We start from the raw sequence: 18,346 nt of genomic DNA on the forward strand, positions 1-18,346 counted from the left end.
CTCAACCGCTGACATTTCTAGTTGCTTCTCATGCTGCATTCCCAGTGTGGCAGCTGTTACAACATGCCTGCTTCCTGGGTAGGAAAGAATCCCATGCCAGGACCACTGGAGAAGAACAATCTGTAGCTGCTCCCATGCCAAAAGGTTCCCCATTTTCAGGAGAGACTGCAGAGAGGTGGGAAGGAACCATGCCATGAATACATCCCAATACTTCTCACATTACATTTGAACTCATGAAATTGCCTTATATTGAGTAAGACCATTGGTCTGTAGAGGTCTGCATTGTCTGCTCTCCAGGCAGAGTCTTTCTCATCACCTCCCACCAGACCTTTTAACTGGAGATGCTGGGGATTAAACCTGAGATCTTCTGCATGCAAAGCAGACCCAGGAGAAGGAGAAGAGTTGGTTTTTATACCCCGACTTTCTCTACCTTTTTAAGGAGACTCAAACTGGTGTACAATCTCCTTCCTTTCCCCTCCCCACAACAGACACCCTGTGAGGTGGGTGGGGCTGAGAGAGCTCTAAGAAAGCTGTGACTAGCCCAAGGACACCCAGCAACCTTCATGTGGAGGAGTGGCGAAACCAACCCAGTTCTCCAGATTAGAGCCTGCCGCTCACATGGAGGAGTGGGGAATCAAACCTGGTTCACCAGATTAGAGTCCATCGCTCATGTGGATGAGTGGGAAAACCAACCCGTTTCTCCAGATTAGAGTCGGTCACTCATGTGGACGAGTGGGGAATCAAACCTGGTTCACCAGATTGGAGTCCACCGCTCATGTGAATGAGTGGGGAATCAAGCCCGGTTCTCCAGATTAGAGTCTGCCGCTCTTAACCACTACATTACGCTGGCTCTCTACCGTTGAGCCATGGCTGTATCCTGAAAGAAACTTTTGTGCTCCCTCATCACAACTGTAATATGAGAAGGGGGCTGAGTCTGTACCTTTTCTCCTTCCAGCTCACGACGTTGCCATTCATTTATGAGGATAATCACCTGTTATGAAAAACCCACTGAAATATCATTTCTTATAGGCAGCTGAAGGAGAGGCTGTTAGAACTGCAGTCCTCCACAATGTGAAAAAGATGAATGGGAAATGGTGTGTTCTGATATGAAGCTCTTCATCTGCTCTCCCGCTCGACTTTCTCCCTGGTTGATCCTCATTACAGGGAAGCTGGTAGAGCTGAATTACGGTGATCTTGACTTTGATGTAACCAGCTAGGTAATTTTGTGTGCATTCTGTTGATTGGCAGTGTTATCTTGAAACCGTCAGTGTGCTTCTCTGATCTGTATTCAGCAGCGTCTCTGAACAGTTTTGGCTGTTCAGTGCTGAGCTGTAAATACCTTTGTGACCGTTTGAGTTGGCATTAAGTGGATCTGACGTGAATTATTTCAGCAGAACTTCTACACTGCCAGGAGTAGGGGGAATATCTTCAGCAAATATAATAATTTGGTAACTGAAATATAATTCATTTCTGGATTGGCTACTTTGTCACATCCCATTATAACTGTAAGGCTGGAAGGAGGCTGTCTTTAAGAAAGGTGAACGTGGTGTGAGACTGGTTTTGTTTCCCGTAGCATATACACGCGTCTTTTGTTTTTCTGTCCCCTTTGGCCAAACCGGTTTTGTTTCTTTTTGAACTAGTTGGTAATATGTGAAAGATTAGCCTGTTTTCACAAAAATAAAAATAAATAACGTGTCTCCAAGAAGCATATGTCTTCACTCTCATTCGCCTGAGATTTTGTAATGTATATTGATTAAGTGATTTTGTAATTTATATTGATTCAAGGAAGGTATGAGGGATTGGATCCTGAGGATCTGTTCTGCTAGCTGAGGTGCTTTCTTCTGACAGAAGAATTCTGCTTTTTTCCTCAAAGGAAGGCTCCCCCCCCCCCAGTGGAACAGATCCAGCCCAACAACTCTGGAAAAAAGGCTGCCTCCATGTTTTGTTTTCAAGTCTTACACTGGCTTGCCTTCCAGGAAAAAAGAGGGGCAATAATTCCAATTCAGTGACAGGGAAACACAACAGGCTTCTGAATGGTGAACCATGAAGTCTCAGTATTTTTATTTATTTTATTTTATTCATTTATAACCCACCTTTCTCCACAATGGGGACCCAAAGTGGCCTACATCATTCCCCTCCCCTCCATGTTATCTTCACAACAACTCTGTGAGGTAGGGTAGGCTGAGACAGACCAAAGTCCCCCAGTGAGCTTCCATGGTATGAGTGGGGATTCAAACCTCAGTCTCCCGGATCCTAGTCCGACACTCTTAACCACTACACCACACGGTCTTTTCCCTGAGTTAACTGATAGGAAGCATGAATCTTCCCCAGCTGAATGGGAGAGGGCAGGTGATTATAATTCATAGGTATGGGTATGTCCTTCCATCTCTTTGATAGTATGTGCAAACGTACAAATAGCTCTGTTCTGTACAGGAATGAAAGAAGTCGCTATTCCTAACATCGGCACGCTTCAGTGCTTTGGAATCTGTCTCATCATCATACAGCCTTTGTATTTATTAGTTAATTAAAAATCATTATCTATCAACTCCCCGCTGAACAGTATGACAGGCAGTTTGAATGTAACACTGTCCTTGATTGTCTGCCAGAGACACAACAATGCACGTGACTATGACCAGCCATTTATACCACTATTTTAAAATTGAGGATGTAAAACTACGGTCTTTTATGCATGGCTGTTTCACTCGTTGTCACCCCTCTGATGACTTCGGGTCTTTGTTTGGATTATGCATGCCGTTTCCGACCATCAGAGTTCACCTCGCTCTCCCCCTGCGGTTCCCTGTGTTTTGAGGGACCTGTTTTATCTCAAATTTGAAAATGCAGGCAAAATGCAGGGGGAGAGCAAGGCGACCTCTGATGGTCGGAAACAGCATGCATAATCCAAACCAAGACCCAAAGGTGTTGGAGGGGTGACTGTGAGAGAAACAGTCACGCATAAAAGACCTATAGCATCTTCGATTGTTGGTTGCCACATACCTTATTGTTTTCTTTATGCACTCCTTTTGCTTTGCTTTTAAATGTTTTCTTCTCTTTCCTCTCAAGCATCTTCAGTATTTTTGTTGCCTTTATCGCTAAGGGTGGAATTAGACAATATGGAGAATGTCTTGTTACTGCAGTTCAGCTTCTTGTTACAACTTCCCTGATCACATATGGTTAAAAAAAATGATGCCGTTCTTGAAGGCCTTTTACACATGGCTGTTTCCCTCACGGTCACCCCTCAGATGACCTCGGGTCTTTGTGTGGATTATGCATGCCGTTTCCGAACATCAGAGGTCGCCTCACTCTCCCCCTGCATTTCCCCACGTTTTGCCGGTGTTTTCAAATTTGAGACAAAAGGGGTCTCTGAAAACCCCGGCAAAACGTGGGGAAACGCAGGGGGAGAGTGAGGCGACCTCTGACGGTCGGAAATGGCAGGCATAATCAAAACAAAGACCCAAAGTTGTTGGAGCGGTGACCGCAAGGGAAATAGCCATGCCTAAAAGGCTTATAACTTCCTGTTTTGGATATGCCGATGACCCTCTTCTAGCAGGCCTTCCAGGGAGGGTTGCAGATGACCTAATGAGTTTCATGGCTAAGGGGGATTGGCACCTGGGTCTTTTTTTTATTATTTTTTTTATTTTATGTTTTATGGGGTACAAAAAGGAAAAAAAAGGAAGGGGAAAAGATAAATCATGAATATATAAAAACATCATTACAGTTTCGGTTATAAAATAAGCTCATGGAGTACCACAAAGTATCGACTAAACATTGTGTTTATCTAATAAAATGGTATTTTAAAAGTAAATATCTTTCATTTGTCAATACATCGTTTTGAAAGAAATATTGGCTGATCAATTACTTATCTGGAAGACATATAAGTATAAAATGACTCCCATTTTTCATTAAATTGTTCCATGGATTCATTAATCTTTGGATTTAGAATAAAAGTCATTTTTGCCATGCTGGCATAATCTAAAAGCTTTTCTTTCCGTTCTTCGATTTCGGGAGTAGACGTTTGTTTCCAAGTCCTAACCAGGACCATTCTTGCTGCTGTTGTGGCATATTTAAAAATATCATAAAGTTTCAAAGGCAGGTTTGGTGGCACGATACTGAGTAAATAATATTTGGGATCTTGTAATATCTTCATTTTCAATATCGTCTGAAGTTCTCTGTGAATCTGTTTCCAGTACAATTGAATTTTAGGACATGTCCACCAAACATGGAAGTAAGACCCGTCTGTATTTTGACATTTCCAACAAACGCCTTTTTTTCCAGAGGATGTCATATGAGAAAGCATATTTAGGGTCAGATACCATCTATAAAATGTTTTGTACCAGTTTTCTTTAACTTCTTGACACACAGTATACTTTAATTCAGAGGTACAGAGTCTTTCCCAAGATTCCATGTTGATCATTTCGCCGAAGTTTTGCATCCATTTAATCATATTCGTTTTTACTTGTTCTTCTTCTGTGTCATATTTTAAGAGAAGTTTATAGATTTTTCCTAATAGATGAGAATCATTCTTGGTTATTAGCAATTCAAACTCTGTCAGTTCTCGAAATGGCCGAGGGTGTAAGCAGTCTTTCTTCAAGTTAGACATCAGTTGGAGATAAGTTAGCCAGTTTAGTTTTTGAAAAAAAAATTGAAGTTCAGTTAAGCTTTTAATTTCACCTGTTGGCTCTATCATATCATTGTAAGTAAATTGATCAGCTGGTTTCAGTTTAAAGTTGTCATGGTATGCTTCCGTTGGAGACATTATGGATGGTGGAGTTGGACTTATTCTTTTCTTGTACTTCTTCCATACTTTTAGTATCGCCGTCTTGATATCGCAATCCTCTGGCGTTTTGTCCTTATAGGTTATTGCTGTGGGGTCCCACAAAATTTTATGAAATCCTTGCCCAAGATCCGCTCGTTCTAAAATCACATGTCTGTAATTAGGATGTTTTATCCATTCTGCAATCCAGGTTAGGCAGGCTGCATAATAATATAGTTTAAGATTGGGTAGTGCCAAACCTCCTCTTTTCTTTTCATCTTGTAACACTTTAAATGTAATTCTTGGCTTTTTTGCAGCCCACACAAATCGATTTTTGCCAATTTTCTATTGTTCTGTCTGGTATACTGATCGGCAGAAATTGAAATAGAAAGTTCCAGGGAGGGTTGCAGATGACCTAATGAGTTTCATGGCTAAGGGGGATTGGCACCTGGGTCTTTTAAGTCATCATTTGCCTACCACTACAACTGATGCCCTTTTGCCATGCTCCTTTCGGTCCTGTCGAAAACCATTATCCCTAGCTCATAGCTTCTTCACAAAAGCTTAGCTCTGGGAATATGAAAATAGCCAGTTCTGGTGTGCATGAGTAGCAGCGGCATTTAATTTCCTTCCGTAGAATTGGCACTCTTTCCTGGCTTGGTTCCTGTGCCTTTAATAGCAGGCTGACACACACCAATGTAGCAGGTGCTGGTTTAAGGTGATGTTTTTCCTGGCAAGGTTATAAATGTTGGGGAAATCTTACTTAATTTATTCACGTCAGGCGCCTCTTAAAGCTACAAGAGCAGGAAAGGAAAGTAGCAATACTCTTTTCCCTTGCCACTGATTTCTGAGGCAGCCAACTTTTCCATTCTCTATGATGAATGGGTAGGGCTGGCTGGAGATATTTTGTTGTCCCAAGCAAGATACGCGTGTCCTCCTGGGCCTGTGCTGCCGCCAGCTGGATCCAAGCCAAGTTTTATTTGGACTTTAATTGTGACGGTACGGGGCCAGGAGGCGATGGCAGATGCCACCTCTGGAGCATCAGTGCCCTCCATATTTTGACACCCCCCCCAGCAGAGAACTTGCTCTGCAAACAGAAGGCTTGCTTAGGAAATGTAAGTTGATTTAGCTCTTTTTGAGAGGCTGTGGCAATAAGAATCATACTCAAGCAAAAATGCAGATTTCCTATAAAGTAGATTAATAGGTAAACATGGGGGTTCTTGACTTAGGCATAGGGTTGATAACTTCCAGATGGAGCCTGGAGACCTGTCTGTCTACCTATCATCTTCCTTCCATCTTTTGTCTTTGGGCAAAAACGCATGGTCGCTTTAGCCTCCTTTATTCCCTGTTTCAGCCAGGATTAAGCCAGGATCGAACGCATGCATTTTCACCGAACGTGGGTTCAATCCTGGCTGAAACAGGAAATAAAGGAAGCTAAAGCAACCATACATTTTCGCCCTTTCTGTCTTTCCTTCCTTCCTTCCTTCCTTCCCTCCTTCCTTCCTTATGTACTCCGCCTTTATCCCCAATAGGGACTCAAAGCAGCTTTGGGTTCTCCTCTCCTCCATTTTATCCTCACAACAACCCTGTGAGGTAGGTTAGTCTGAGAGAAAGTGACTGGCCCAAGGTCAGCCAGAGAGCTTCTATGGCACCAGTGGGAATTCGAACCCAGGTCTCCCAGATACTAGTCTGACTCTCTTAACCACTGGCTCTCTCAGTATTACAACTGATCTCTGGACTACTGAGATCAGTTCCCCTGGAGAAAGTGCCAGCTTCAGGGGGCAGCCTGTATGGCATTATACCCCGCTGAGATCCCTACCCTCCCCAAATCCCAGGAGTTACCACCTGGAGGTGGGCAACCCTAAGCACTACCTTTCCCTGTTTTTCACTGGCCATCCCTTCTTCCTAGCTATTTTTCTCCTAGTGGGGCTTACTTCTGGTCTTGGAGTTCTGCCAGGGCAGACAAGACTTGGGAGAGGGGTTGGCAGGAGGTCTAGCTGCTGGTGAGGTAAGAGTTCGATGCAGGGGTACACAGGTACACAAGCTTGTGCTTTAAATCCTCCAAAAAGAAATGGTTCTGCTGCCATCACGACCAGATAGCCCCTGAGCTAATGAATCAGAAGTACCTCAAACACTCTACAAATGTGAAATAAATATGATTGTCAATGCTTATGAATGAAAGGGGAGAAAGGAGAGATGCATGGAACAATGTGGTGTATGTAGTTGACTTCGTTGGACCTTATTTAATGTACAGCAGCCCAATCCTATGCAGATTTACCTGGCAATGACCCCACTTAATGGGATAGAAGAGAGCGTGCATATGACGGATGCGGGGGGGGGGGGGCTAATCTTCAGAAGAAGCTCAGAGACAAGCAGTGGGCACAGCTTGGAGGCTCACCCACCTGCCTGAGAAGAAGCTGTGAATGAGAACCTGAGGGTTCAGCTTGGCCTAAGCCAGAGGTGTCGAACTCATTTGTTATGAGGGCTCGATATGACATAAACGTCACTTGGTCGGGCCAAGCCACGTGTAACAAATCAAAGAAACAAACAAATAAATATCATAAAATGTAATGCCGGGTACCGGAGATATGAACTAAATAGAAGACACAGGCAAAGGCAAAGTCAATTAATGATATTATTTTTGTTATTGTTTTAAGCATGTTTGTATTTTAAGTAAAAAATAAAGTAAAAAAATAATATCATTAACTGGCTTTGCCTGTGTCTTCTATAGAGTTTGTATCGCTGGTCCTTGGCATTAAATTTGATCTGGACTGGAGGGTGACTGCGTTGGCTGGCCGAGCTGGATCTACGTATTTTTTGAAGTGGGGCAAAAGTACAATATAATGTCCCTGTATATTATGTACATATTTTTCTCTATATATACATATATAATATACACATATAATCAACAACTCTTTTAAACGATAGAATAAATTGTGCTGACTTCCATGAACTGTTAATTAATAATTACACTTTTACATTATCTGAGAGGCTGTAGGCTGGGATCAGGCTTGCTCCTGTCGGCTGGTGTGCTGTGCCACTTAAGAAACACTTTTATTACAGGTGGCTGGTTAACCAAAAGTGGAGAAAAAGCTGAAAATTCCTCCCCCGCCTCCCGGCTCCTGACGGTGTAGATTGGGAGTCACAGAAAGGAGGAGGAACAAGCCATAGAGATGAAGCCGTCCGGTACAACCAGGTAGCTTCCTTGCTGGAGATGAGGCAGGATCATTCATCTGGCATCCCCGGACCCCTGATAACAATTTAAAAACCACTACCTTGGCATACATCCAACTATGGTTGCCAACCTCCAGGTAGAGCCTGGAGATCTCCCAGAATTACAGCTGATCCCCAGAGATCAGTTGCCCTGGAGAAAATGGATGCTTTGGAGGTTGGACCCTATAATATTATACCCCACTGAGGTTCCTCCCCACCCCAAACCCTACCCTCCTGAGGCTCCACCCCCAAACCTTCAGGAATTTTCCAACCCAGAGTTGGCAACCCTAAATCCAACACTGTCCTACATTGAGAAAGAATGGTACTGCTGCTCTTGTCAGTGTGGGAAAATATGGCTTCAGTGGTTCATAGTACAACTCCAGTGAGCACCCTGAGGCATCAGTTTGGAAGACAAAAAGCCTGGGGCCTCGGGGCCTTGCAGTGACCTGGGACAGGAACCCCTTGAGGGGTGCCACCATACTTGACCTATAGACCTCGCAGCTTGGGGGATTAGACATAGCGCACCTCCCTCGAGCACGAAAGAAGGCTTGGCAAGGAGGAGCATGAGCTGTACCCACATGTCGGCACCGGGCTCCGAGCCAGGGTGGCCTCACCTTAAGATTTGAGATGCACAAAACATATGTGGCCTGATTCTTCTGCATCCCACCAATTGCCCACACTGCAATTTGTTCTGGGGGTTTTGGCCTGTGTGTGCTGTAGATTCCTCTTGAGCCCGGATAACCTACAAGAACCAATGAACTCTGACTGTGAAAGCCTTTGACAATATAATAAAAATAAAGTTGGCCTTTTGATTATCCCAGCTCAGGTGTCGGCTCTCTTTATTCCGCATCTGCGGACAATGGTACCGCTGCTCTTGAGAGAAGTATGGCTGCCATTCATTGTTTTCTGACTGGAGTGTAAGAGGACATTTTCGCATTGGCTAGGGCCCTTCTGGTAATCCGATTCACAGCCAAAGGTTGTTACAATTCTGAACAAGAAGCCTAAATAAGAGTTTCTTCTGCTAGAAATCTTTAGAAACTTGATGGTGTGAGGGAAAAGGCCTTACTCTTTTACCTAGCTTAAGATTAGTTTTAGGGGAACAATTCTGTTTCATGTTACTTCTCCTCAAATACATCCTTGACCATTGTATGACCTAAGGAAAAATGGGGGGGGGGGTTCTGTTTGCACAGCAGCAGCTGGAAAAACAGCTGGAAAAATCTATTTCACAAAAAGTATCCTCAACTAATGTAAACGTCAGTCACACCAACAACAGACTTTTGATTGGCTCCCATGGGCCTGTCGTGCTGGTGGTGGCAATTTTTTCCAGCATAAGGAAAGTATTACCAGTAGTGGATCAAGTCTACAAGATCCAGATCCTTGTGTGTTCGACAGAAACACAAAATTCAGCATCCTGCATTTCTTTGCTTACTAGCCAAATTTGACATTTCCAGCTGTAGGATAGCCAGGTCAGGAGGTCATCTTTTAACATTAAAATTGGCTATAAATAAAGTATGTGGCAAGAGGGTATAAACCCAAATTTATAGTGTTCCAGGGTTCCCTAGAACAACTGTGGCAAATCAATGATGTATGAGACTGCTTATTTCAGATATTGATCGAGTATCATAGTGGCTGAAAATCCAAGGATACTTCTGTAGTCTGCTTTTCTCTGTAAACCTATCCTGGCTCCTTTCCCATACTTGTCTGAAAGATACAGTGGCATTCAACTTCAGCCAAACTAAGCCTTACTCTAGTCTGTACGTGAAGATCCATCAAGGATTGTCATGATAATTTATCTTGAAACGACACAGAGAAACTGGGGAATAGCAGCATATCAAGGAAAAACACAAGTACCAGCTGGTTTATCACATTTCCTGAATGAATGACATGTGCAAATTGTTTGATGCGAACGCAGCAGAGGAGCTTAAAACATCATAAGGGACAACAAAGAGGATTTTCATTTTATATTTGAATCACCAGGCAATTAATGCAATTTCAGAGGTGTCTGTCAATATTTTGTCACTTAATCTTAAAAAACAAACAAAAAACACCCAGACATCTGGCTCTCATTTACAGAGAGAAATTAATGCTGGTGTATGCATTTCCTTTTTTTTTTTTTTTTTTGCTGTGCTGTGATGATTCACTTATATAACAAGCACATTTAGACAAAAAGACTGGAATTAAATATTATTTTGTTGTCCCTTTGTGTGTGTGTGTTTTGGCTGAGAACATCTGCCTAGCCGTTTACTATGCTACACTCCAGTATGCAAATACGCAGTGTGCTGCATGCAAGTTTATCCTTAAGAGATTTAACAGCCCTAATCAATGTATCTTCTAGGTTTCCTCTACGCCCAGAACAGTACAAAACACAGCATTAAAGAGCGGCTTATGAAGCTCTTTTCTTGTTCAGCTGCCAAAACGACGCCTCCTGATTCTCAAAGCAAGTTCTTTTTTCACAGTTTGCTAAAATTTTGATGTTTAGATACAGTATGCATGAGGCCCAAATGATATTGTAAAAATAATTCTGGATATTGTACTTGATTTTCAAAACAATCTCCAGGAATAAACACATGTTGGAAGTCTGTTGCATACACTTGCAAGTATTTGGGAAGCTGTTTTATAAAAATTATTATAACCTGTTATGAACTGGCACGTATGATTTGTAAGAACAGTGGGGCCTTATGGATTCTGCAGTAAGGGGGCCTCTATTGTGTCCCCTCAAGCACTTATATTGCACAAGAATGCCTTCAAACCAAATTCTGGAGAACTTTGGGGTGGAAGTTCCTTGGGTGAGAAGGTTCATTTCCCTGGAAGGGGGTGGGTGGGCTTGATGCAGGCCAGTAAACTGAAGCTCCATCCAGATATAATGGAGATACTGTTTGTTTATAATAAGGCTAGCCAGGATTTGAATCTTCAGTCTGTCCTCAGTAGAGTTTTATTCTCCTTTAAAGATGAGTTTTGCGGTTTTGGGATTCTGCTAGGTCTGGGATTGCAAATGGAAGCACAAGTCTCCTCTCTTGCACTTTAAACCTGCTTTATTTGGTTGGCTGTGCTCCTTGAGAGATGTGATTTGGTTCCAGTTATTCATGGTGAGAAACCATACACACAGTTTGTGGCATGTGAACCAGAACTTGACCTGAAGCCAAACTCTGGCCTGGGTCCTGCCAAGAGCCCTTCTTCAGGTGACTTTAGTCAGAACCTGACACCACCTCTTTTTGTCTCATGCCTTGAAAACCCAATGGGGTTGTCATAAATCAGCTGTGATTTGACAGCACTGTCCACCACCTTTTTACTGTTACAGTTGTGAGCCAAATACAGACAGAAAATTCACTAAATAAATAATAAAAATATGTACTTTATGTGGGCTGCATTTAAAAAATGTACAGAACTGGTCCAAAATGCATCCTTACAGCAGTCCAAAATGGTCCCTACAATACATACTTTCAGAAGTGTGTTATAGTGACTGTGTCTTGCTATTTTTCAAAAAAAATTCTGTTGGGGCTTTGAAGCTTTCCTTCTTGGCCTGCCTGATGCCATGTCTGCTTTCAGACACCAGGCTCTTGCTTTAGCCCAAGCTTTTTTTTTTTTAACAAAAAACAACAATACTTTGCTTTTATCATTGTTTTTTTTTATTCCTCCTCCTTTGACGTGGTGTTGATTTTAGGTGATCTTATCCTTTTGTTAGCCTGATCCCTGCATTTTATCTGCATTTGTTTCAGAAGCTTTCAGGTTTTTTCTGTTGGCTCCTTTTATGGTTTTCTTGGACTCGTTTATGTTTTATCTGCTAAGTCCTTTTACAGCTTTGTTGGATATTTTCTGAGTGCATTTTCTGTGTTGGATTGTTTTAATGACATTATTTTAAGCTGCCTAAAGTATATCACATGAAGAGAGCAGAATACTTTAAAAAAATCATAATGTATGCCGTTTCTGACCATCAGAAATCACCTCGCTGCCCCCTTGCGTTTCCCCACGTTTTGCCTGCGTTTTCAAATTTGAGATAAAACAGGTCTTTGAAAACGCAGGCAAAATGCAGGGAAAAGCAGTGGGAGAGCGAGGCGACCTCTGATGGTCGGAAATGACATGCATAATCAAAAGGAAGCCCCGAAGTCATCAGAGGGGGGACTGCGAGGGAAACAGCCAAGCGTAAAAGGCCCATAAGAAAGGGATAGTCCTTAAAACCAAGGCTTTTTCTCTCAGTGAAGGAAGAAGCACATCTGATGAAGTGGATTCTTGCCTTACTAAAATAAAAACTGCTGATTTTTTTAAGTGGCAGAAGACTTTTTTCTTACTTTTGCTATATTTAACAGTTCAGGAACATACCCAATACTGCATACTACAGTGTACTTTGGTTATAAGAATACTTTGAGGATTTAAAAAATACAAACACCCAGAATTCATTAACACACTTGAATATATTAACAAGAGAAGAAATAACTGCATAATAACTTTCCATTTTTCCACTTCTGTAAAGACTGTCCCTTACAGTCAGGATACAGCTGTATGTAATCTTTGAAGCTTAACTGCTTAAATTAATGGTTAGGTTAGCTTTCTCAAACCCCTTAGGAAGACAGGAGAATCCTTGAGGTCCATTGATCATATTGTGTGGTAAGCATGAATGTTTCATGTATCAATTTATAAAGAAATGTATTTCTGAAGACAATGCTTTTTCTGTATAAATCAGATGAGTAAGCATACTTTATTTCTTTCAGAGGTATTGTATACCCTTATAAACTTGAGATACTATAGCAATTCGCAGTGATGATAAATATTTTGGAGACCAACTGATGAAGCAATTTTGCGAAACGTACACCGATCTAGAGGTGTCGTCTTGTTGATTGGACTCTGCTTGCTCCATTTTCTCACTGGAAACGCGGAGTGCACCTGCTGGGTACATTCGCGACTTTGGAACAGTGGAACTAGCCACGGCTTACCACTTTCTTGGAACCACCTTGAAATACCAAAGGACATATTCTTTCATGAACTTTGTTCCCCTGAGAAATTGACAGTTCTTTATTTGTGTTTGACGTTATGTAATTTATGTTTTGCATTGCAGAGTTATAACAGATGTTATAAGTATTCGGTAAACTACTGTATCATTGATTCTAAACTAGAGCCTTCGTGCTGCTTTTTGCTAGCAATTTCCAGGTGGTGGCTGGAGATGTCCTGCTATTACAACTGATCTCCAGGCGACAGACATCAGTTCCCCTGGAGAAAATGGCCACTTTGGCAATTGGACTCTGTGGCATTGAAGTCCCTCCCCTTTCTGTACCCCACCCTCCTTAGACTCCACCCCCAAAATCTCCAGGTATTTCCCAACCTGAAACTGGCAACCTTACTGGTATTCCTTGGTGGTCTTCCATTCAAACATTAACAGGGGCGACCCAGCTTAGCTTCCAAGATCTGATGAGATGGGGCTAGCCTGGGCTAAGCCTAGATCACCCAAAATCCTAGCTTCTTTTGGGAGAAGATACAGGCTTGATTGGAATGGTGCCTATATTAGACAATGATACTTAAGGGGGGCATTATCCAGCCTCACTGTTTCCCATTTTTACAGGGAGCACAGAGCATAGATGGCTGCCCTAGAAGACAGGGAGGTCTGTAATATTCCCATATTATTATAACATAGGTATATGTTATACACAGCTCTGGCTTTTTCAGGCTTTAGAGATGGTCCTTGAAAGGAAGAGAGCATTTATAACTTGCATAAAATTCATTGGAACTCAGTAATTCTCAGGATCCTCCAGTGGCCAAATACACCTCTTATTAGATGCAAATCTGGAAGTCCTTTCATTGAATTACTTCCTTCCTGAACAAATTTGAAGACAAAAATTAGTAGAGCATAAACCTGTCGGGTTTTATGTCTCACCCATGACGCTGAGCTTGCATGAAAAGTTCTAGCAAATTTTCACAGGCTACTTATCATGGCTTGTAAATTAGAATTTGTGAGTCTCTTGAATATTGAACAGCAGGGCTTGCTGTCTCCTTTGTTAATAAGAAAGGGGAGATTTAATTTTCAGATGCAAATTAGAAATATTTGAATTGTGCAGGTCCTAAAAAGCCTTTAATTTTTAATTTGGAACATCTTAATATTCAGTGTGCTGTGAAGAATAATTATTTAAACTTAGGGATGAATATTAATGTGTTTACTGATCCTGCAATCAGTTGGTTGACTTACAGGCCAGTCTTAACAATATGGGCCACAATCCAGCACAGGGGTAGAGCCCAGTGTATACAGGTGGCAGGACCATGGGGTGAAGTCGCACATGGTCTGTACCATTTCATATGGTGGTTGCGGGAACCCAATGTAACCAACAAACTCTGAAAACAGCAAGGAGGAGGAGGAGGAGGAGGAGGAGGAGGAGAAGAAGAGTTGGTTTTTATATACTGACTTTCTCCAGAAAGCTGAGGGTTTCCATCCTCCAGGTGGGCCTAGGGATCTCCTGGATTTACAGCTGATCTCTGGACTACAGAGAACAATTCCCCTGGAGAAAATTGTAGGGTGGACTCTAATTGGAGGGAGGGCTCTCATCAGATCCCTGCTGAGAGCCCTCCCTCTCTAGACTCCACCCCCAAATCTCCAGGACTTTCCTGCCCCAGAGTTGGCAATCTTCAGAGAGCCCAATTGTATTCCATAGGACTTATTTCTGAGTAAATATCTGTAGCACTAGACTGTAAGCAGCTCAGACTCACCGCTTCATTTGCTCTAACAGTTTGAGTGGAAAGGAGGTGATTCCTCTTACAATGCTTATAATGCTTATGGGAGGGAAGGCAGCATGATATGGCCCGATCCCATCAGATTTCAGAAGCTAAGCGGGGTCAGCCCTGGTTAGTATTTGGATGGGAGACCAGCAAGGAATACCAAGGTTGTTATGTAGAGGAAGGCACTGGCAAACCACCTCTGTTAGTCCCTTGCCTTGAAAACCCATAAGGGGTTGCCATAAGTTGGCTACAACTTGATAGAACTTTACAAGATCTCTTTCTGGTGATGAGGAGTAGATGTTGAGGCACAGCAAACCTCCCACTTCCTCCTTGGGACCTGCATCAATTTATGCTTGGATACTTTTTTTCAAAATCAGAGCCAATTCACTGGCATTTCCTGTCTGATTGCCTTAACAGGCAAGAGCCCCCTGACAGCTCTGCCAGGTAGTTAAGGGCTTTCCATGAGCTTGCTGAATAGCATGTCAGTTCATTCTTGGGGCTGTCCCCCTTTGGCTGAACCTGATCCAGGAAATACTGGCGTCTTACCTGCACTATAGTGATGGGCCTGATGGGCCGCTTTTGATGGCCCTGACCTGAATGGCCCAGGCTAGCCTTGTCAAATCTCAGAAGCGAAGCAAGGTCGGCCTTGGTTAGTACTTGGATGGGAGACCAGCAAGGAAGACCACAGTTGCTACATGGAGGCAGGCAACAGCAAACCACCTCTTGCCTTGAAAACCCTATGGGGTCGTCATTAGTTGGTTGCAACTTAATGACACTTCCCATCACCTCTTTTCTGACCTAAAGGCTTGCCCTCGAGGCAACTCAACAAGCAATCTTAAGCAAGTCTACTCAGAATCCTATTTAGTCTATTCAGTGGGACTTACTCTCAGGAAAGTGTTCTTAGGATTTAACTGTCAGTGGCTCAGTTCAGGCATAATGTGAAATCATTTTAACTGCTGTGAAGCCAGGGTTTGATCACTCAGCTCTTGGTTTGCTTTAACAAATTCATCACCCACCCACCCCCAGTAGTACAAGCAGTGCCAGAGAGCAAGCCAGGATTGAGCCATAATGTCTGAATTGAACACATGAAGCTGCCTTATACTGAATCAGACCCTTGGTCTATCAAAGTCAGTATTGTCTACTCAGACCGGCAGCGGCTCTCCAGGGTCTCAGGTAGAGGTCTTTCACATCAGCTACTTGCCTGGTTCCTTTAACTGGAAATGCCGGGGATTGAACCCGGGACCTTCTGTATGCCAAGCAGATGCTCTACCACTGAGCCACAGTCCCTCCCATTCATTCATCCATCACGTAAAACTATAGTTAAAAGTAGCTATGGTTAATAAACTGAACCTTGGCTTCAGTTTGTGATTTTATAATCCCTAACTAACCCCAGATAGCCCACGCTATAGCCCCATCTTGTCAGATCTCAGAAGCTAAGAGGGGTTGGCCCTGGTTAGTACTTGTATGGGAGATCACCAAGGAATACCAGGGTTGTGGTGTGGAGGCAGGCAATGACAAACCATCTCTAAATGTCTCTTGCCTTGAAAAACCCACCCAGGGTTACTATAAGTCATTTGTGACTTGATGGCAAAAGCAACAACTAACCATAGTTACGAGAATGCCAGATGTTTGTACAATCATACTAACCACAGTTAATTTAATTAAATCATGGTTTAACATTATGTCTGAAAGCGGATGTGACTTGATGGCAAATAAAAAGAATCAGAAATTTTAAGAAGAAACCTCTGTAACTATAATCAAGGTTCACCAATAGTAGTAGTATAATTTTAATAAAAATGAAGATTCCCAGCTACAAGGAGTTTTTTCCTCCCTAGTACCCTTACTATGGTGAACTGGGTTTTTACAGTCTTTGTTAACCCTCAGAATCCCTCTGCCTCTTTTTATTCCTCACTTAATGCAGCTGACAACTATTCTTATATATGGGTTATTTATTTCCTGCTGACGTTTCTTTTCCTGTTGGTCCCCTAGACAGCGTAGAAGATGAAATGGAAATGGCCACTGTACGGCATCGGCCCGAAGCCCTTGAACTGCTGGAAGCCCAGAGCAAATTCACAAAGAAGGAGCTACAGATCCTATATAGAGGTTTCAAAAACGTGAGTGGTCTTTATTGACTTTCCAGTGAGTTCATGAGAACAAGCTCATGCTGTCACGAAGTAACTACAAGGTGACTGGAATCTCTAATTAACATTGTGACACGCTAAGGAATTTGGTGATGATGGTAATAATAGGACTTTTAGCAGAGATTGGCTGAATGTCATCATGTGACAAAGGACAAGGGGAGGGCAGAGGATGTTCATTCAACCTATCCTCCAGAAGGCAAGATGCCAAAGCAAGCTGAAAGATCCAGGAACAGAGATGAGGAATTGTTCCGGCAGAAGAAGGCCAGACAGGGGTGTTTTATTGAGAAGAAAAATGTAGACGGAATGGACAGAGAGGAGAGGTGTTGATGATTTGAGCTGCAGAGGTGATATTGTTTTCACCTATCAAAACAGACCCCTTCCAGGAATCATAGCATTTATTGTGGGGTGGGGGGTAATTTTTGGTAGGTGAAATCATGTGGTAGTGGATTAGAGTTGTCAGGTCCCCCTAGCCACTGGTGGGGGGGGGTAGGAGGCCAGATCCAGGTTGGGACACTCCTGGAGATTTGGGGATGGAGCCTGGGGAGGACAGGGACCTCAGCAGGGTACAATACCATAGAGTCCACCCTCCAAAATATCAATTTTTTTTTCAGGGGAACTGATCGCTGTTGTCTGGAAATGAGCTGTAATTCTGGGGGATCCCCAGGTGCCATGTGACGGCTGGCATCGCTATAAGTGGATTCAACCCCCTTTCCACTGATTAAAATTAAAGTTTCACATGGTTGCAATTAGCTTTTTAAAAAACGCCAGGAAGACCCAGCCCTAGATCTGTCAGCCACTCTTAGTCTGGCTCTGTATCTTTTGATTTTGGAATGTGGAGGTGACATCACCAAACATCTTCTTACTGAAAACTACCAGAAGTGTTCTTCTGGTGACTTGGCTATAACAGGGATGGCTGTGAAGACGGAGCAGGAACAGAATTGATTTAAGTGCCAAGGCGGTTCATTGTTCAGTTAGGAAGTGAGACCTTTTGCTATCATATCTTTGCCAAAATATGATGAAGTTTCCCAGTATGAATTCACTGGACTTGTACAATGTTCAGAAATATTTGCTCCGGACAGTTCATATCAGGCCTGTTTTGCAACACTACAAAAGGAATGAGGAGAGCAAATGGCAAAACCTCTGGGAAAATGCCCCACACAGTGTTGACAGATCGTACCCAAAGAGTGCTAGTTAATGGTTCCTCATCCACTTGGAGAGAAGTGATTAGCGGAGTTCCTCAGGGATCTGTGCTGGGCCCTGTGTTGTTCAACATCTTTATAAATGATTTGGATGAAGGAATAGAGGGGATGCTTATTAAATTTGCAGATGATACTAAATTGGGAGGGGTAGCAAATACGGTAGAAGACAGAGCCAAGATGCAGGATGATCTTGACAGGCTGGAGAAGTGGGCTAGAACTAATAAAATGCACTTCAACAAAGACAAATGTAAAGTTCTGCATTTAGGTAGGAAAAATCAAATGCATAATTATTGGATGGGGGAGACTTGTCTGAGCAGTAGTGTGTGTGAAAAGGATCTTGGGGTCTTAGT

General features: G+C 42.8%; 1 protein-coding gene across 4 annotated transcripts in view; it reads left to right on the forward strand.

Annotated features, from left to right (window-relative positions):
* Window positions 1-18,346, forward strand: part of KCNIP4 (potassium voltage-gated channel interacting protein 4) — a 353,157-nt gene that overhangs the window by 273,805 nt on the left and 61,006 nt on the right. For 3 of the 4 annotated variants that reach the window (XM_056855286.1, XM_056855285.1, XM_056855284.1), the window contains exon 2: window positions 16,646-16,770. In XM_056855286.1, coding sequence (XP_056711264.1) covers window positions 16,646-16,770 — 125 coding nt within the window. Of the gene's footprint in view, window positions 1-10,303; window positions 10,402-16,645; window positions 16,771-18,346 lie in introns of those variants that run through there. The other variant, XM_056855287.1, reaches the window with a different exon arrangement.

This window comes from Euleptes europaea, chromosome 9, assembly GCF_029931775.1.
Source record: "Euleptes europaea isolate rEulEur1 chromosome 9, rEulEur1.hap1, whole genome shotgun sequence".
Taxonomy (NCBI): domain Eukaryota; kingdom Metazoa; phylum Chordata; class Lepidosauria; order Squamata; family Sphaerodactylidae; genus Euleptes; species Euleptes europaea.